Source organism: Pogoniulus pusillus, chromosome 24 (assembly GCF_015220805.1).
Source record: "Pogoniulus pusillus isolate bPogPus1 chromosome 24, bPogPus1.pri, whole genome shotgun sequence".
Taxonomy (NCBI): Eukaryota; Metazoa; Chordata; class Aves; order Piciformes; family Lybiidae; genus Pogoniulus; species Pogoniulus pusillus.
In genome coordinates, this window is record NC_087287.1 from 9,859,673 (window position 1) to 9,880,344 (window position 20,672).

At 49.0% G+C, this 20,672-nt stretch overlaps 1 protein-coding gene across 1 annotated transcript; it reads left to right on the forward strand.

The window, feature by feature from the left end:
* Positions 1-3,630: 3,630 nt before the first annotated feature.
* On the forward strand, positions 3,631-16,405 carry LOC135186069 (acyl-CoA (8-3)-desaturase-like). Its single transcript, XM_064163456.1, has 12 exons — positions 3,631-3,956; positions 6,970-7,080; positions 8,089-8,286; positions 9,684-9,785; positions 10,330-10,458; positions 11,933-11,993; positions 12,119-12,195; positions 13,582-13,679; positions 13,972-14,068; positions 14,658-14,737; positions 15,313-15,438; positions 16,173-16,405. The coding sequence occupies exons 1-12, from the start codon at positions 3,762-3,764 to the stop codon at positions 16,222-16,224; spliced, it is 1,326 nt and encodes a 441-aa protein (XP_064019526.1). The 5' UTR covers positions 3,631-3,761; the 3' UTR covers positions 16,225-16,405.
* Positions 16,406-20,672: the final 4,267 nt, after the last annotated feature.

Consider the following 20,672-nt stretch of genomic DNA (forward strand, 5'->3'; position numbering starts at 1 on the left):
GAGGTAAGACAAGAAGTCAGAGCACTGAGCAGAAGAAATGCTGTTTAGAGAGCAGTGTGGTCAGGTCTGGTTTCACCTAGTTAATTGTCTTCCAGCAAAGACTGGCTCTGTTAATGCCAACAGCTGCAGATGGATGCAGGATGCTAGAGAGTGGATTCCAGCTGGTTTTCCTTCATTGTCTACATTACAAAGACCTCATTCTTGCCCCTCTGAGACTCATTGAGATCCTAAGCATGGCAACTACAGGAGAACCAACCACTGTTGACAACGTGCAGCTTGTAGCAGGACATGAACCCCTCACTGCTCAGAGGTGGATGACTCAAGTAGACTCCAGGATGTGTTACTTTGGCCTGGATCATCTATTGAGGGGAAAAGAAACAGAGCTGTGGAATTTATGCCAGAGGAGGCTTTGAAGGTAATTTCAAGGACTGTTGCATCATTTGTCTGGGAAAATCTGTTAATAACCTGTTAACAACCCTCATAGCTTCTGGTTCTGCTGAAATCAGAGGAGGCATCTGAGGGGAATGCAGTTTTACCCAGCCGAGTGGTGAGAGTTGGTTTGGTTCTTTTGAGCTGTTCTTTTGATCCCTTTAAACAAGATTTCTTGTGCAGGAAAACAGATTTATTGTTTTATTAAGTGTGGTGAACAGGAAAAAGAAAACTGAGCAGTGCCTCCTGGATTCATGATGGGAAGTCAAAGTGAAAACTAGAATCATAGAATCATTTTGGCTGGAGAAGACCTTTAAGATCACTGACTCCAACCATTCCCTAACTCTTTCAATTCTACTTGGTAAACCATAGAATCACAGAATCAACCAGGTTGGAAGAGACCTCAGAGATCATCCAGTCCAACCTAGCACCCAGCCCTAGCCAGTCAACCAGACCATGGCACTAAGTGCCTCAGCCAGTCTCATCTTGAACACCTCCAGGGATGGCAACTCCACCACCTCCCTGGGCAGCCCATTCCAATGCCAATCACTCTCTCTAGCAAGAACTTCCTCCTAACATCCAGCCTGTACTTCCCCAGCACAACTTGAGACTGTGTCCCCTTGTTCTGTTGCTGGTTGTCTGGCAGAAGAGACCAACCCCACCTGGCTACAGTCTCCCTTCGGGGAGTTGTAGACAGCAATGAGCTCTGTCCTGAGCCTACTCTTCTGCAGGCTGCACACCCCCAGCTCCCCCAGCCTCTCCTCATAGGGTTTGTGTCCCTTAGTACCACGCCTCTACATCTTTTAAGTACATCCAGGGACGGGGATTCAACCACCTCCCTTTGGAGCCTGTTTAAGAACCCTTTCAGTGAAGAACTTTCACCTAATATCCAACCTAAACCCTCCCTTAGTGTAACTGGAGGCCATTTCCTAATTTTAGGACAATAATTTTCCCTGTGCAACACACGATCAGAAACAGAATAGAGAGGCTGAAATAGTTACTGCACCATTTGGAATATGATGGTTAACATTTAAAGTATGTTAAACGTTTGTGGGGAGTTTTTTTTTATGTCCTTTCTGGTTCTGATTGTGAGAATGGTCAACATTCAACATACTTCTTTTTTTCATTGAGATCAGGAGAGAATCTTTTCTCTCGTGGGTGACAGCGCAGATGTGTAGGAGCAGGGATGCCCTACTTGGTGCGTTAGCGTTGATAAAGGGAGGGAATCGAAAGATGTTTGCTCCAGTGTTTTGCAGGCATCGAATTGCCAGCTCGAAAGACGGTGCGGAAGCCATCGGGCGATGTTCAGAACAATAAGGGATGCAGTCTGGTGGGTCTTTGTTTCTATGGTTACATTCAACTGGAATTGCTGCAACTAGGTCAGCTGGGAAGGTGTGAATGAGAACAAAGCAATTCGGAATCGGTAATGAGGGTTCAAAGAGAAGGTTGTTGCTGCTGGGGAAGGGGAGAAGGGAAGAAGGGAGCTGAGTGTGGAGAGAGGGATTCTAATATACATTTGTAATGCATATGTATGGAGTACTACACAGCTGGATCTGTGCTTTTAGCATTATTCACTCTTCCAGCTCTATGCAGCAGGCTATTGTTTAGGGAATCACCTGCAGAGCACCGTCAAATGGGCATGCTCTGTGCTGGTGATACCTTTCATCCCTCTGGCTGCATATGCAGGCAGCAGCAGCCTAGAACAGAAGAGGCTGGGGCAGCTGGAAGAGAGAGGAAGAACAGATGGAAGAACAGTTGTGAATGCCTCATGGGCTTAAGTCTTTAAGACCAGGCTGGATGACGCTTTGAGCAGCCTTATCTAGTGGTGATGTTCCTGCCCAAGGCAGGAAGGTTGGAACTAGATCATCTTTAAGGTCCTTTCCAACCCAAGCCATTCTATGATGCTACAATATGCTGGAAAGGGGAAACAAAACCAAGTGCAGGGAAGGTGAGACATCCTCAACCCACAAGTGAGGGCAGCAAAATCAGTCTAAAGAGAAGCAACTTGGGAGTGAAGGGTTGCAAAGGCTTGAAACAGGTTGTCCAGGGCAGTGGTGGAGTCCCCATCCCTGGAGGGGTTTCAAAGCCATGGAGATGTGGTGCTGAGGGCCATGCTTTAGTGGTGCCATGGCAGTGCTGGGTTAAGGGTTGGACTTCCTAATCTTAATGGTGCCTTTCAAGCAGAACAGTTCAATAATTCTATAATTGGTGCTGCAGAGCCTGTACATCAGTCCCCTGCTGATGGCTTGGGTCCTAGGCTTTTGTGTTTTCTCTACATCAGGCATGGGGGATGTCTGGCTGCAGTCTCTGTAACTCAGAGTGCTCCTGCATATCAGACAAGAGGTGCCAGAACAGAAAAGTTACATGGCATGGCCTTTTGGGGAGGACACTGCAAGGAAAAAGGAAGCAGCTGATACTTCAGTTTAGTCAACACCACTACTGGAGTGGGGCCAGAGGAGTCCACAGCAACGGTGGGAGGGCTGGAAGCCCTAAGCTGTGAGGCCAACCTGAGAGCGCTGAGGTTGTTCAGCCTGGAGAAAAGAAGTCTCCAGGGAGAGCTTCTTGTGGCCTTTCGGTACTTAAAGGGGCCAAGAAGAAAGCTGGGGACAGACTTTTGAGCAGTGCCTGCTGTGACAGGACAAGGGGTGATGGCTCAGAACTCGGAGATACAGACCGGAGAGAAGGAAGCAATGTTTTACGATAGGGTTGGTAGTGACACTGGTCCAGGTTGCCCAGAGAGGTGGGAGGTGCCCTATCCTTGGAACCGGTTGTCTGGGGGCTGTGAGCGACCTGCATGACTGCTCAGATGAGTAAATGTTGCAGATGTCGCTACTGGCCGCAGGCGGTTGGACTAGATGACCTTTAGAGGTCCCTTCCCACCCAAGCCAGTCTGTGATTCTCTCTAAGACAGCTCACAACGTACTAAAGCCTGGACAGTCGAAGCTGCCGGGCAGCTGCTTGTTGCCGGGACCTGAATTTTAATCTTCCTCTTCCATGATCTCCATCACCAACCCTACACCGGCTCCAGCACCGTGCGGTACCCCCCAAAGCCGGGCGGAGGCAGCCCCTGTAAGCTCTCACTGCGCGCAGCCAAGGGGGCGGGCAGAAAGGGGAGAGGAGCCAATGGGCGTGCGGGAATCCTAGGGAGGCGGGGCTTGATGTCGTGGGGAGCCAATGGGAAGCGGGCCAGCGGGACGGGGCTCAAGAGGAGGTTGGGAGTGAGCGCGGAGGGGGAACTCGGGCGGCGCGGCCGGGGAGGGTCTGGCCGGCGGAGGCCGAACCGAGCCGAGCGCAGCCTCGCCTGGACCCCACAGACCCATCCGAACCGAGCCATGGCAGGCTCCGAAGGCGAACGGTCGCTGCGGTTCTTCACCTGGGAAGAGATCGGGCAGCGCAACGGGCGAGGGTCGGCGGCCCAGGAGCGGTGGCTGGTGATCGAGAGGAAGGTGTACGACATCAGCAAGTTCTGCCGGAGGCACCCGGGAGGCTCCCGGGTCATCAGCCACTACGCCGGACAGGACGCCACGGTGAGCGGCGGGGCAGCGGCGAGGTGGCCGTTCCCAGTCCGGGGAGGGACGGGAGAGGCGTGCTGGGGGCAGGCGCAGAAGTGTGGTCCCCTCTGGAAGAGGAGGGTCCCGGGTGACTGATTTTACTTGTCTGAAGGAACAACAACAGACTGCGGAAATGAGTGTCCGCAGCCAGCCTTACATCTGGGGGGGAGGAAGGGGGAGAAGCAGTGATGTTCGAGCACATGCACTGCACAAGAATACTCTGTTTTTATACATGTCTAGCCGCAGAGCAGAACTGAACAGAAGCATGCGAGATATACATAGAATCACAGAGTAGTTGTGGTTGGAAAAGCCTTTTAAGGTCATGGAGTCCAACCCTTAACCCAACACTACCACTAAAGCGTAGCCCTCGGCACCACATCTCCATGGCTTTGAAACCCTTCCAGGCATGGGGACTCCCTTGGGCAGCCTGAGCCAAGCCTTGACAACCCTTTGGGAGAAGAAATTATTCCTCGTGTCCAACCTAAACCTCACCTGGTGCGACTTGGAAGTTGCTTCCTCTTGTCCTGTTACTATGGAGGGAGAGGACATTCGCGGTGCACTTTGTGTGAACAACACTGAGCTTCCTCCAGCTTTAAAAATCCCAGCTCTGTGTGTCCAAGGGGTGGCACCAGTGCAAGGTCTTGCTGGAAGTCATATGTTGGTCTTTAGGACTAAACAAACCAGCCCTTCCGAATGTCAGTGGCTGTTGCGAAGTGCAGCAGTCATAGTTTGGATTGGATTCGTGGGGTACTTTTGTCAGTGGATTTCCTTCCTTTCACCTAATCGTGCCTTGCACTAAAGAGAATGAGTTACTCCAAATACGAGGGTGTCCACCCCAGGGCAGGTATGGGATGCTGAAGCAGTCTCAGGAGTGGTTTTGATGGGTAGTCCCGAGCGGAAGGGGTGAACGTGAGATTTAGTGCTTTGCCTCGCTTCATCGTATGCATGTGATGTGGAGCTGGGCAGGAGATGAGCTCACACATACGCCGTGAGGTCAGGACGAGGCTGTGCGTTTTGGAAGCCCCGTCAGAAGTGGGTCAGTCCCTGTGGCCAACACGTAGGGCTGAACACAATGCACTGTCCCCAGTGTCGCTGCTGGGTGCAGCCGAACTGCTGACCGCTCAGGAACCCCAGCCAAGTGAGCTACCGTGTTTCCAATAGCTTTGTCCCGGAGTTGTAAAGAACGAAGCTCCTCACAAACAGCGGAGGAAAGAAAGAGCACTTTTGCCTCGCTGAATGTCACCAGAGCGTTCTGGCTTCAAGGAGGTGCAATCGGCGCTGCCAGGTTTCGCAGCCTCCATGGAGGGGATTGGTCTAACCGGGTGGTACCATCCTCCTCTGATCTGCCCACATACTCTTCCCTATTCTTTTCCCCTCCTCTTCCAGTGAGAAAATGCAAATTACAAACCCCCTTTTCTCTTCCCCTTCTTTATTTCTGTAAGCCTGGGCAGAGAAGGATGCTACAGCTGAAGTGCAACAAGGCTGACCCGGAGCTGGCAGCATCAGCTGGGCTTTTAACCCCTTTCTTAGCTAGGCATCTTTTAATACCATTTACTTCAAAAAACATGTGATTTGGAGCTAGTAATGGTACTCCTGAGTAGTGCATGGCACAGAAAGCTTACAGAGTGATGGGCACTGAGCAAATACTGTCTCAGGAAAGAAAAAAATCGTTCTTAGGCTGAGGGAAATGAGTAAAGTTTATGATCATTTGGACAGAGGGAGAGAAATGTGCAAAAGGAGGTAAATAGGAAACCATCAGCAGGGCTGCCCAACTGCCAGGGGGATTTTCATCTAAATACAGTGATAAAATCTCTAGTGATAACAGTCAGTAGTGATTTTTTTTTTCCCCCTCCTGGCTGCCTGGTTGCCATGGAGACTGACAGGACATTTAGATGATGAAAGTGGTTTTCCCTAACAGGGATTTTCTGAATGGTAAGGATGAATAAAAAGGCTTTTGCATGGGACTCTTGATAAATGTGAAGAGGAATCAGATGAGGTAGCAAGAAAACATAAGTCTTACAGGAAGATGTGGGCAGATGGGCATTGGGGATTGCCAAAGAAGCATGTTTGGAACAATGTAGGGCTTTTGAGATTGGTGGGGGTCACTGGGAAGTGTCATTGTCTATCCATGTCCTGCATGTCCCATTGTTTTTCCCAGTTCACCTGGGTTTGTGCTAACTTCTTGCACTTCTTCCTAGTCAGACATTCACTTCAGGACATGGGGCTTGAAGGAAAAAAAAGTGGAACTTAAAGTAGAGACAGAGTTGCTGAGGGCACAAATGAGGAAGTAGCTGAAAGAATTGAGGTTGTTCAGCCTGGAGAAGAGGAGGCTGAGGAGAGACCTTCTGACTCTCTACAACTCCTTGAAAAGAGGCTGGAGCCAAGTGGGGGTTGGGCTCTTCTGCCAAGGAGCAAGTTACAGGATAATGGGAACCAGCCTCAAGTTGCAGCAGGGGAGGTTTTAGTTGGTCATGAAGAACAATTTCTTCCCCCAAAGGTTTGTCAAGGCCTGGCCCAGGCTGCCCAGGGTAGTGGTGGAGTCCCCATCCCTGGAAAGGTTTCAAAGGCATGGAGATATGGTGCTGAGGGCCGTGGTTTGGTGGTGGTCTGGCAGTGCTGGGTTAACATTTGGGCTGAATGGTCTTAAAGCTCTTTTCCAAGCCAAACAATTCCATGATTCCATATCTTGAGGTTCAGTGAGATGAAATTTCTGGATTCATAACTGGCTTGTGAGTTCATGCTTCTTGGTGCCCTGCACTTAACCACATCCTGGTAGAAAATGATGCAGAGAATTCAGCTTCAAACCATCATTTATGGTCTGAAGAAAGCAGTAACATCTGTGGTAGTAAAACCTGGCTGAGCCAGCTCCATTAGCTGGGCTGCTTTGTGTAACCCTGGACATGAGTCCAGGATGTAGTGAAATCTGTTTCTTTTGGTGCCACCTGAACAGTCATTTTTCTTCAGCCTTCTTCCTTCATCTGTATTTCAGGATCCTTTCACAGCATTTCATCTTGACAAGACACTAGTGAGAAAGTACCTGAGTCCACTCTTGATTGGGGAACTGGCACCAGATCAACCCAGCTTTGAGCCCAGCAAGAATGTAAGTATCTTAAAAATCTGGTATTTGGATTGAAATTGTACTATTTAACTTCTCTTAATAGTAGCCAGAATTCCCTGTATATAAAATGACAAAGTCTCTTCTGGCTCTCTACAACTCCCTGAAAAGAGGCTGGAGCCAGGCTGGAGGTTGGTCTCTTCTCCCAAGGAACAAGTGACAGGACAATGGGAACCAGCAGAGATTTAGATTGGGCTTAAGGAATAATTTCTTCCTCTTGAATGTTGTCAAGGCCTGGCTCAGGCTGCCCAGGTGGAGTCCTCATCTGTGGAAGGGTTCCAAAACCGGAGTCCCTTTGTTGACCTGTAGCTTCTCCTTCACTTCACATCAGTTGGGCCCCTCAATTCAAGAAGGATGTTGAGGTGCTGGAGCATGTCTAGAGAAGGGCAACAAAGCTGGTGAGGGGCCTGGAGCACAAATCCTATGAGGAGAGGTTGAGGGACCTGGGCCTGTTTAGCCTGGAGAAGAGGAGGCTCAGGGGTGATCTTATTACTGTCTACAACTACCTGAAGGGAGGCTGTAGCCAGGTGGGGGGTGGCCTCTTCTCCCAGACAACCAGCAATAGAACAAGGGGACACAGTCTCAAGTTGTGCCAGGGTAGGTATAGGCTGGATGTTAGGAAGAAGTTCTTCACAGAGAGAGTGATTTCCCATTGGAATGGGCTGCCCAGGGAGGTGGTGGAGTCACCGTCCCTGGGGGTCTTCAAGAAAAGACTGGCTGAGGCACTTAGTGCCATGGTCTGGTTGATTGGTTAGGGCTGGGTGCTAGGTTGGACTGGATGAGCTTGGAGGTCTCTTCCAACCTGGTTGATTCTATGATTATATGATTCTATGATTCTATGATCATTATTAGTACTTTTAGTGAAGATTTGCCTCCAGGTGACCTTTAACTTTGCCCTTTTGCCACAGTAGCTTCTTGAGAGGGGAAACTGAGCTGTCCTTGGGGGTTGTGAAGCATTTTCAGACTGGCAGATGCTCTTGGGTCTCCCCCCAGAAAAAGCTGGTAGAGGACTTCCGTGAGCTGCGTGCGGCTGTCGAGAAGATGGGGCTGCTCAACCCCAACCCTGCCTTTTTCATGCTGTACCTCTGCCACATCCTGCTCTTGGACGTTGCAGCCTGGCTCACCATCTGGTATTTTGGAGCATCCACAGTGCCTTTCCTCTTCTCTGCAGTGCTGCTAGGCACTGTCCAGGTAAGCAGCTAGGCAAAAAAAGAAGACCTAAAAAATGCCAAAAGCCAGAATTTTGAGATGAAGGCCAAGAGCATCCTGGCCTGGATCAAACAGAGTGTGGCCAGCAGGACCAGGGCAGGGATTGTCCTCCTGTACTGGGCACTGATGAGGCCGTGTCTAGGATTCTGGGTTCAGTTTTGGGTCCCTCACTCCAGAAAGGTGAAGTTGCTGGAGCAGCTCCAGAGAGAAGTCCTCTAAAGAGTGGCTGAGAGAACTGGAGTTGTTCCCTCAAGGAAGGGAGGCTTAGGGCAGTGCTCCTGGCTCTATACTACTCCCTGAAAAGAGGCTGGAGCCAGCAGCCAGGTGGGGGTTGGTCTCTTCTCCCAAGGAATAGGCTGTAGGACAAGAGGAAATGGCATTAAGTTGCTCCAGATGAGATTTAGGTTGGATGTGAAGAACAACTTCTTCCTCAAAAGGGTTACAAATGATTGGAACAGGCTGCCCAGGGCAGCGGTGGAGTCCCCATCCCAGGAGGAGCTCCAAAGCCATGGAGATACGGTGCTGAGGGCCATGGTTTGGTGGTGACCTGGCAGTGGTGGATTAAGGGCTTGGCTCCATGATCTTAAAGGTCTCTTCCAAGCAAAACGATTCTGTGATCCTGTGATTCCATTAGGTGCTCATTGCCCTAACCGCAAGACAAATCTCATCTTCATGGACTCCCCAGAGTTCTGCTTCTCCTTGGGTTCCACCAGAGGGGCAACATTAGAGTGCCATGACATGCTGCTTTGGTTGAGCAGACTTTGCCCTGCTTTTTCTTTCCCATAGCTCATCAAAGCCCTCCTTATTCCCAGCCTTCTTCCTACAATGAAAGCCATGCTGCACTTCTGAGGTCTCTTGTGCCAGACCTCCAAGGCTCTGTGCAGGGGCCAAGCCGCTGTGTTCCCATGGGAACTTGCAGGGAGTTAGAGGAGAGGGCAGAGCAGCTCTCAAAGCCCCAGCTCTTTCTCCTGTGGCCAGCTGATCCCCTTGGAATTACAAGTACTCGGAGGAGGCAGCAGCAAGCAGCTCCTTAAAGGAGACTTTGTTGCTGATTTCTGTGCAGTTTTGTAAGAGAATCAATGCTGGTTCTGAGCTCCTTGGCTTTATTTTTTTTCCATGATTTTTTTTTTCTCTTCTTCCTTGTGAAAACAGCTATCTGGGACTAAAAGTCATTAGGCAAAGTCTGGGCTGTAGTGGTATGTAGTAAAAGAGAAGTGTTTGGACTGGGTCTTAGTAGTGCAAGTGCTCTCGCTATCCAAGGGTGTGTGTTGAGCAGCAGAAGAGTAGGAGAGAAAACCTTTTTTTCTGAGCCTCTTGACTCTTCTTTTTATCCAGCAGCACTGTTGTAGGGTGTTGATCTCTTTTTTTTTCTATTCCAGGCCCAGGCTGGCTGGCTTCAGCATGATTTTGGACACCTTTCAGTCTTTAGCACATCTAAATGGAACCACTGGGTCCACAAGTTCGTAATTGGCCACCTGAAGGTGGGCATTCAGTGTTGAGACAGGCTGCTAGGGCTTGGTCTGGGATGCTCTGCTGTCTGAGATTGAAGAAATCAAATGCAGGGAAGTAATGGTGGGGGAGGACTAAGGGTAGAAGATACAACTGAGCTGGGGTTGCTTAGCCTGGCGAAGAGGAGGCTCAGTGGAGACCTTATTGCTCTCTACAACTACCTGAAGGGAGATTGTAGCCAAGTGAGGGTTGGTCCCTTCTCCCAGGCACCCAGTGACAGAGCAAAGGGACAGCCTCAAGCAGCACCAGGGCAGATTTAGCCTGGACATTAGGAAGAAGTTCTTCACAGCAAGAGTGATTGGCATTGGAATGGGCTGCCTGGGGAGGTGGTGGAGTCCCCATCCCTGGAGGTGTTTAAAAGGAGGCTGGATGAGGCACTTAGTGCCATGGTTTTAGTTCATTAGAAGGTGTTAGGTGATAGGTTGGACTGGAGGATCTCAGATGTCTTTTCCAACCTCGTTAATTCTGTCATTCTGTAACTTCTTCACAGCACTCTCTTCTCATCCTTTCCTGCAGGGAGCACCTGCCAGCTGGTGGAATCACCTCCACTTCCAGCACCATGCTAAGCCCAACTGCTTCCGAAAGGACCCTGATGTTAACATGCACCCCTTGTTTTTTGCTCTGGGCAAAACACTCTCTGTAGAGGTGAGACCTGGTGGAGGCTCTGGTGGGGGTTGCAGCAGCAGGCTGTAAATCTGGAAAGCTGCCTGGAGCCTAGTGAGCAGTTGGCTTGGTCAGTGAGTTGTCTCACTGCTTTGGGAGTTTGGGGAAGGTGCAGTTGGGCATCAGTGGCCTTCGAAAAGCAAGAACAACAAACATCCAGGTGCATCTCTACCTTCCAGACACTTAATGTTGCAACTGGCTTTTGGTTTGTTTGGGTTTTTTTTTTCCCTAGTACAGTTTTCTTGGGTTCAAATTATCCAATTTTATTCTGAAGGGTGAAAAAAGAAAGCCACCAAAACTGCACCTAGTAGAAAGAGAAGCACCTCCAGAAAATAGTTTGAGTTGAAATGCAGTTTTATATAGTGCAACCCTACCTCCTACTGCTCCCTGATGTCCCTTGGTTATACTCCAATACTTGTGAGGGTTTTGTACCCCTGTGGCACTTCAACAGAAGTTATTTTTGGTAGATTTCAAACCCAGACCAAAGTAGTTGTCACAGTTACAAGTTCTTGTTTCTCTGATGAGAGACTTGCAGCTGAATGAAGAGAAGATTGCAATTTGCTCCTCATTACCAAGGTCAGCTTTGACTAACTGTGGTAGTTGGAGAAATGAAGCAACAGATGACAAGCAAGGACTCTCTGGGACATTTACAATTAGTGATCAAAGAAGCTGTTTCAGTGGTCTCAGTACCACAGTGGGTGTCAGATTGGGTCCCATTTGGAGTCCAGCTCTGTTTCTGATACAACTCTGAGGATAATTGAGTGGCTTCAGCACTTGCCACTCCTTAAAAAAAACCCCAGAACAACCTAGTTACATAAATTCGTGGCATCACCTGGCTGAAATGCTCAGAATGCAATGAAATTAAGGGCAGGCTGCTGTTTGGAATGGGTTTGAACATGTACAGGGATGCAGTGGAATCCCTGATGGAAGGTGGTGATGTTGTCTTAATGTAGCGAACGCTGCCAGGTAGCTAGGCTCAGAGGGAGGGAGATCTGTTCACCTCTCTTCCTGTGGACACAGTTCAATGCCTAAATGCTTACTGCTTTGGAGATTAGTTGCAAGAAGGTTCTACACACTGTTAATAGTACCACAAGTTCTTTCTTCCTTTTCCCTGAAGCTTGATTTGGGCAGCAGCCTCTTCCCTCATGGGTTTTTGAGCATCGTTGAGCAGCTGTGCCCTCTGTAGGAGGAGAGCTTCCAGTGCATGTTGCTCTATGTGGTGAAAGAGGCTTCCCAGGCTCTTGTGCATCCAAGCTAGGGATGAAAGGTTGCCACAGCTACCACAGACAGAAGTTGCAGGGGATGATGAAGCCAGCGAAGTGGTGGATGGTGGCACGGTTTGATAGGACATCTCTTTGAAAGGTTAGGGGATGTCTTTTTGAAAGCATAGGCAGGAGTGTATGCACAGAGCTCTTGAGGTGTCTCTGTGGGCTGAGTAATTTGCTTGCTTCAACAGCTTGGTGTACAAAAGAAGAAATTCATGCCTTATAACCACCAGCACAAGTACTTCTTCATCAGTGAGTAACCCTACCCTTTTGCAGTGCTGTGGACAGCATTTACTCAACTCCTTCCCTTCCCAGTCCACCTCACTTGCCATAAAAGGGCACAGTTAATGTCTCTGCCATCTATTTCTCCACTCTAGTTGGTCCCCCAGCTCTGGTGCCACTTTACTTCCAGTGGTACATATTCTACTTCGTGGTACAGCGGAAGCAGTGGGTGGTAAGTCAGCTCCACATTGCCCACCCTGACTTCTTCTTGTATGGATACAATTCAGTGCAAGGTATTGCTGGGAGGAGCTCTGGGCTGTGTGTCTGTGGCAAGGGGTGTGATGGGGGAAATCATGTAGTGATAGGGTGAGGGGCAAGCATTTCAAACTAGAGAACAGTAGATTTAGGCTGGATGTCAGGAACAGGTTCTGTATCATCAGGATGGTGGAACAGACTGAAAGAGTTGGGGCTGTTCAGTCTGGAGAAGAGGAGGCTCCGAGGTGACCTCATTGTGGCCTTCCAGTATCTGAAGGGGACCTACAAAAATGCTGGGGAGAGACTTTTTAGGCTATCAGGTAGTGACAGGACTAGGGGGAATGGAGCAAAGCTGGAGGTGGGTAGGTTCTGACTGGACATGAGGAGGAAGTTCTTCACCATGTGAGTGGTGAGAGCCTGGAATTGGTTGCCCAGGGAGGTGGTTGAGGCCCCATCCCTGGAGGTGTTTAAGGCCAGGCTGGATGAGTCTCTGGCCAGCCTGATCTAGGATAAGGTGTCCCTGCCCATGACAGGGGGGTTGGAACTGGCTGATCCTTGTGGTCCCTTCCAGCCCTGACTGATTCTGTGATTCTATGAACACTGGAACAGGTTGTCCATGGAGGCAGTTGAGGCCTGGGGATATTCATGGTACGGCTCAACAAGATTCTGGGCAGCCTGATCTAGTTGAGGGTGTCCCTGCTGACTGCAGAGGGAGTTGGACTGGCTAACATTTGGAGGTTGCTTGCAACCCAGACCATTCTATGATTCCATATTTGCTGGGGGAGAGAGGGCACCTTCCACACAGCCCTCCTCCTCTCTAAAAGATTCATTCCCAACTGGGTAACAGAAGATGTTCCCTGATGTCCTGTCTTGATCTGGGGTGTGTGAATGTCTGGAGGCATTCCTTCTTCTGCAGAGTTCATGTTCCTGCAGAACTTGTCCTTGCCTATGGCAGGGGGTTGGAACTAGATGATCTTTGAGGTCCCTTCCAACCTAAACCATTCTATAACGTGAGAGTTTAGCTGAAGGTAAAAGTGGTCATTCTGGCCACTCTTTTTTGCTACCCAAACAACACAGTAAAAGCCCTTGGGCACAGGAAAAAGGGAAAAGTACCAGCAACTGGGAGAGGAGGGTTGGAAGAGAGTTCAATGCCACCTTCATTTTGCAAAATGATTTTGAAATCAAGTAGCTTTTAGCTTAAAACTGAATCCTTCCACTGGTAAAAGAGACTGTGGGAGGTTTTAAAGGCAGCACCACATAGAAGGGATGGTAAATTAATTCAGGAGCCAGTAATTCATCCTCTTGATTCACAAGCCAGTAATTCATCCTCTTGATGAAGTTTTGTCTGTTCCCTTCACTACAGGACCTGGCCTGGATGCTGACCTTCTACATCCGATTCTTTCTCACCTACTTGCCCTTACTGGGGGTGAAGGGTTTGCTGGGGCTGATTGTATTAGTCAGGTATCATTCAGTTTATTATTCCTCCCTTTCCTTTCCCCAGTTTATATCAATCTTTTGTGACAGCTTTTCTCCTACCTCCTGCTTCTCTCTCTCCTCAATCCCCTCTTCTTCTGTCTCCTCACACCTTCCAGCAAGGCAGCAGTTGTTGTCTGTCAGGATGTCTTTAGGTGTGTTTGATTCCTGGTGTTCATTTTGTCGGGCAACAACTAGCTGGTATCTCTACCAGTGACTTGTCCTGGCTTGTCAGGGCACAGGTGTGACATCAGTAATGGTTTTGGGTGTTTGTGTGCAGGTTTATAGAGAGTAACTGGTTTGTCTGGGTGACACAAATGAATCACATCCCGATGCACATCGACTACGATAAGAATGTGGATTGGTTCTCTACCCAGGTAAGACCTTCTCTCCAGAGACCTGTGGCTTCAAAGGTGAGAAGTTAGAGCTCTGGGTATGTCATGCCTAAGAGGGCTGATCACAGAAGTGGTAGGAACTGGGAGAAAACTTGAGCAGCTTGTCCTCACTGGGTGAAGTGAATGGTTAGTGCAAAGGAAGAAGGGGCAGAAGTGGAATGCAGGTTTCAAATGTTGAGCAGAGATGCCGCAAGGAAAATAACTGAAGGGGCTGCAAAGCTCCTCAGAGAGCTTTCTGTGCATGAACAATGCAGGTCTTTCATGTGTGATCTGTTTTATTTGAGTTCTGAAGCCATTATAGAGTTCTTTTCAAGTAGAAGAGGTAAAAGATCATGGCAGTTATGGCTTAATCTGACTGGGAAACTCAAGTCTGTTCTGAATTATGCCCTAACACTCTTGTGTCACAGCATGGCCATCTTAGCTTGACTGGAGGTGGCTCTTGGAGTTGCTGTGTTCAGCCAAAAGACACATGATGCTAAGGAGCCTGTACCTGCTTGTTGTTGTGTTGGACACAGGTATGAGAAGGGACATTCCTAAACCAGCACTTAAACATTGCTGTTTTTTCTCTCAGCTCCAGGCAACCTGCAACGTTCAACAGTCCTTCTTCAATGACTGGTTTAGTGGACATCTCAACTTCCAAATTGAACACCAGTGAGTTGAAGCACAGGTTTGGGGGTGTGAGGGAGTTTGCAATGAGTCTTGGTATACACTAGCTCTGAAGAGCCTACAAGTTCCCTGTCTCTCTATCAGGTAATACAAGAACAAGAGCTAATGTGGGTCACTGTTGTGTCATTTATGTGAGGATGGAATGGGAACTTCAAGAAACACTTTTTAAGCATTGGTGATCACCACCACCTCTCCAGATGTGAGCAGCATGGCACAGGGGTGAAAATTAGCAGTACAGATGCTGGCTGAAGTGATATGAGAGGGACACCACAGCACTGATGGCTACAGGCCAAGGGAAGGTTGAGTCTTAGGGAGAGAAGAGGGGCAGGAATTCCATGGGATTGCCCAAAGAAGTGGTAGATTACTCATTCCTGGAACCATTCCAGGTCAGGTTGGTTGGGGCTGTGAGCAGCCTGCTGTAGTTATAGATGTCCCTGCTGACTTCAAGGGGGGTGGAGGATTAGATGAGCTTTAAAGGTGTTTTCAACTCAGACCAGTCTGGGTTCTGTGGTTCTTCATGATGACAGATGCCACTGAGTGATCATATTCTTTTTCCACAGCCTTTTTCCTACAATGCCTCGCCACAACTACTGGAAGGTGGCCCCTTTGGTGAAGTCCCTGTGTGCCAAACATGGTGTTGAGTACCAGTGCAAGCCGCTGCTCACCGCCTTTGCCGACATAGTGCAGTACGTATCAGCCTCCTGCAGTCCATGAGCAAAGGGCTCTCCACTATTACAGAGTGAGCAAGGCAAGGGGAAGGGCAGCCAGATGGGATGGCAGAAGTTCTGTGGAGGGCTCCTGAGAGAATAGATGGCCATAAAAGGGTTTGGAGAACTGTTCAAGCATGGCACTGGTTTCAAAAGCTGCAGACAGGAGATGTCAGTAGGAGTGACCTAATGGAGAGCTCTTTTTCCTCACTTCTGAACAGTCAGAGGTCAGTAGGATGCCAGGTTTGGTGCCTCTGCCTCTGAGTGAGCTTTCAGAAAGATGAGTTTGAGCTGTCATTCATCTTGCTTTTCCTTTCTTCTCCTCTTTGCCCTCTAGATGTTTCTTATTCCATTGAAAAGCCACGTGGCTCTCTCCTGCCATGCTTGCTGCTCCTTCTGTTTCCATTCTAATGAAGTAGTTTGCTTTACCCTTCAAGTCTTTGTCTGATGCAGCCCCCGGGGTTTGCATCTTCTCCATCTTTCCAGGGAGCTGTAGTCTCTGAAGATCTCTGAGCAACTTGATCTAATTGAAGATGTCCTTGCTGACTCCAGGGGGTTTGGACTAGATGACCTGTAAAGGTCCCTTCAGCCCCAACTGTTCTATGAGCTCTTTTGCTTAATCTATAGACAGAAATTCTCCCCACAAAGCTGTGCTCCCTGGATGCTCTATTTCATGACCTTGTTTTTAAGGAAATGTGGTTTTCTCTTGGCAGCTCTTTGAAGGATTCAGGGGAGCTCTGGCTGGATGCCTATCTGCATAAATAAGCAGCAGTGGATCCCTGCAGAGGAAATCCCCACCCTCGTTGCCTCCTGCGGTGGTCACGGTGAAGATACTGCCCAGAGGGAAGAGGGAGAGGTGGCTAAGCCAGAGCTGGGGAGGTGGTGCTGCTTAATTCCAGTGATGAATGTAATTAATACGATTTTTTTAAAGGTGTGTTCCTAATTATTTTGGTGTTTCTTTCGTTCCTCTTCTCTGGTGGTGAGCTGTGGGGAAAAGCTGAAGGGAGGAGGTTGCCTTCTACTGAGCCAGAGGCAGCTTTGGGATTGGGAACAGATTTCTTTCTGGCTGCTGCTGGCTACATAGGAGAGAAGTCTCTTCTCTAACACAGGCTTTGTGAGGTGGTTGTTATGAAGGTAGCAAGAAAGACAAGGCAGCATGAGCTCAAAGAGGACAGGAGTGATTAAAATGTGTAAGCAGTAAGGAGTTGTGTAGGTATTTTCAAGTAGGTACTTGAAGGGCCTCTTCCAACAGGACAAGGGGTGATGGTTTGAAACTAAAAGAGGAAGATTCAATCTGGAGAGAAGGAAGACATTTTTGACCCTGAGGGTGATGATATCCTGGCTCTGGTTGCTCAGAGAGGTGGCACCTGCCCCATCCCTGGAGCCATTGCAGGTCAGGTTGTCTGGGGCCATGAGCAACCTGCTCTAGTTGGGAATGTCCCTGCTGACTGCAGGAGGTATGAACTGGATGACCTTTTGAGGTCACTCAACCCAAATGTGTGATTCTGTATAATGAAGAAGTGCCCAAACCAGGGGACAGTGGGCAGCACATGAGAGCCCAAATCTATTTGCATGTATGTGAGTGAGGTGTAGAAGGTGCAGGCAGCAGTTCTGAAGGAGGAAGCATGAGGAAAAGAGCTAATTAAGGCCCTAACTGAAGTAGAGGAATGGAAGTGGAGACTACTCCACAGCTTGGCATTCTGTGGGAGTGCTGCCCTCCACATCTCTTCTGTGCTGAAGGCCTCTGTGTTACTGACCCATTGGAGCCCTCCCACGGAGTCTTTGCAGGTGGTCTCTGCAGTCCCATTCTTGGGGGTGTTACTCAGCCCATCACTGAGAGTCAGAAGAGACTGAAGTGTGGTGCGACCATACAGGGGTGAGTGTGGAAGTGAAAGGATCTGTGGTCACCTGAAGCTTCACTCTTCTTTGAGTGATTTGTTAAGTGGAGAGTACTCTCAACTTCTAGCCCATGGCCTGTGAGGTGTTGCTGTCTGAGCTGCAGACAAGTTTCATGAGGATGCAGAAGTGTCAGGGGTTGGGGTGCTGCTTAAGTGCCTTTATTTAACTCTGCAGTCGACAGAAGTCAGCCACCCAACAGGCACATGTCTGCCTGTGTGCTGCTGCTCTTCCTCTGTTGGGATGATGTGCCTTCAGAACACATCTCCAGAGGTTATTTAGCCTCCCTGCATTTCCTGCTGTCTTTTCATCTGCTGTGCCAATGTTACAGAGGCCAAAAGAGGATACAGCAGCTGGCACAGCACTAAGTGAAGGTGATTCCATCACCCTGCTACCTCAGTGACAGGTGGCTCAGTCTCCAGAAGAATAGGTTGGGTTGGAGAGAGATAAGGAATAACATCTGAAAGGAGGATGGCCTGCAAGGGAGGGGAAGAAATTAATCTTCCCAGACCCAGAGTGTTCTTAAGCACTGAATAAAATGGTAATGGAAAGAATGAAATAATCATTAAATCCTTGATACCTGTGGATAAAGACCATCAAGGAAATGGGCCTTGGTTACTCTTTTACCTTGAGTTTTCCTGCTCCATTTCTTTCCCTCTTGTTATTAGAGCTATTGATGGAGGAAAGTTTAACAATAAAATTCCTTATCTCACCAATTGCTGCTGTTATCAGAGCAAGATATATCTATCCTGTCTAGAATGTGGGGAGAGAATCATCACAAAGCTCAGCATTTGTATTTTGGAGGAAGGGAATCAGCTCTGTCTGCTTGTGAGAAGTAGGCAGAAGGGGGCCAGACTCTTGTCAGTGGTACTCAGCAACAGGACAAGAGGCAACAGGAATGAAGAGGAACTCAGGAGGTTCCATTTGAAGGTGAGGAGAAAATTCTTTGCTGTGAGGATGCTGGAGCAGGCTGCCCAGAGAGGTTGTGGATTCTCCTCTGGAAAGATTTCACATCCAGCTGAACACTGTGATCCTGGGTAAGCTATAGTGGGCAACTCTACTTTAGCAGGGGGCTTGGGCTGGATGGTCTGCAGGAGTCCTTTCCAACCTCCACCATACTGGGATTCTGTGATAAACCAGGATGAATCCTCACAAAACAAAAGCTATGCACCAAAATGAATTCTATACCCCAGCTCTCCCTCCAGGATGAGAAGGAAAGGTGAAAATGAGCGACCCTTGACCTGTGGAAGTGACCCTGTGTTTAGGAAGGTGGGTGTTGAATGAGAGCAAAAGCTCCTCTGTAAGGGCACTCAACAGTGGCACTGTCAGAAGTTCCCTCTGAGCTTACAGCATTGACCCTAAGCCACAGAGGGACAGAAGCCTTGTTAGGCTTGTCAGAATTATTTAACAGCTCCACAAGGAGCTTCAGTCCCCTAGGATGGGCTCTTCATATGGACAGAGCAAGTTGGACAAGTAGGGAGCTGCCTAAGCTAGGTAAGAGAAAACTCTCGAGACAGGGAGGTCCTTAAAGCATCTTCTGGCTTCTTTCTCCCTGTCTCAGACTTCACATCTCTGAATGTTGTCCATGAAATACAGCCAGCCAGACTGTGCTGCTAGGTCCTTCCAGCCCATGTTTTGAGCCATACCTGCCGGGTTTGAGAATGAAGTTCACTCTTGCGCTCTTTGTGTGTCCATAACTCAGCAATGCAAGCAGAATAGTTTCAAGAGGGAAGGAAGCTCCTCTTCCTCTTTTGTCAGGACCAAGTTTTCAATCATCTCTTATAAAAGAGGGAGCTGAGCCCAAGCTTTTCTGGTTGCTGTGTGTCAGTCTGTAGCTATGGAGATACTTGAAAGAAGTGCAAGTACTTCCAATGTGTTTTGAAGGAAGACAGAGAGACTTCATAAAGCTTTGAAAGTCCTTATAAGGCAGATTGTGATGAGTGAAGTAGAAGAAGTGTTACTTGTAGGTCAAGTGGGCCAGCTGTGCTGAAGGTCTTGGTGTTGCCCAGTGACTTATTTTGAATGCCCAGAGTCAGAATGTCAGTTATCTGGATGTTTAATTTTGCATAGTCAAACAAATTCATGGAGTCATAGAGTCAACCAAGTTGGAAGAGAGCTCCAAGCTCATCCAGTCCAACCTAGCACCCAGCCCTGGACAATCAACCAGACCATGGCACTAAGTGCCTCAGCCAGGCTTTGCTCCAACACCTCCAGGGATGGGGACTCCACCACCTCCCTGGGCAGCCCATTCCAGTGCCAATCACTCTCTCTCTGGCAAGAACTTCCTCCTAACATCCAGCCTAGATCTCCCCAAGCACAACTTGAGACTCTGTCCCCTTGTTCTGTTGCTGGGTGCCTGAGAGAAGAGCCCATCCCCACCTGGCTACAACCTCCCTTCAGGTAGCTGTAGCCAGCAATGAGCTCTGCCCTGAGCCTCCTCTGCTGCAGGCTGCACACCCCCAGCTCCCTCAGCCTCTCCTCACAGGGCTCTGCTCCAGGCCTCTCACCAGCTTCATCGCCCTCCTCTGGACACCTTCCAGCACCTCAACATCTCTCTTGACCTGAGGAGCCCAGAACTGGACACAGCACTCAAGGTGTGGCCTAAGCAGTGCTGAGCACAGGGGCAGAATAACCTCCCTTGCCCTGCTGCCCACACTGCTCCTGAGCCAGCCCAGGATGCCCTTGGCTCTCCTGGTCACCTGGGCACACTGCTGCCTCATCTTCAGCTACTCTCTACCAGCACCCCCGGGGTTCTTTCTATGTGTATTGGGGTACACCTCTTTGGAGCAGCACCAGCAGCCCCAAATGTATCCATTTAGTGGAAATCTTTCCAGCTTCCAAGTTCAGCCTTGAAACTTGAACGTTATGAAGCAGCCACAGGATGGCAGTCAGGCACCAGGAGGGAAGGAGGACATCCAACCTAGTTAGGAACTGAAATGGGAGGGTTTAAAGGCTCCAGTGTTGCTGTTATCCTTCTGTTCTGCTCACTTAACATAGATACGAAATTAACAGAGCTCAACACAACTTTTGGCTGATGTGAGACTTAAGCTCCTAAAACTCACTGACCAAAGCATTGTTCAGCCTGGAAAAGAGAAGGCTCTGGGGAGACCTTATAGCATCCTTCCAGTACGTAAGGTGGCTTACAAGAAAGGTGGAGAGGGACTGTTTCCAAGGGCTGTAGTGATAGCATGAGAGACAGTGGTTTTAAACTAGAGAAGAGTGGATTTAGATTGGACAGTAGGAAGAATTTCTGTACTATGAGACTGGTGAACCACTGGAATAGGTTGCCTGGGTAGGTGATGGAGGTCACATCCATG

Bases quoted from the DNA above. Each gene is read 5' to 3' on its own strand.
- LOC135186069 (XM_064163456.1), top strand. From the start codon at position 3,762: ATGGCAGGCTCCGAAGGCGAACGGTCGCTGCGGTTCTTCACCTGGGAA. The intron at 8,287-9,683 runs GTAAGCAGCTAG...TTTCTATTCCAG, and splicing joins TGCTGCTAGGCACTGTCCAG to GCCCAGGCTGGCTGGCTTCA. The intron at 10,459-11,932 runs GTGAGACCTGGT...TTGCTTCAACAG, and splicing joins GCAAAACACTCTCTGTAGAG to CTTGGTGTACAAAAGAAGAA.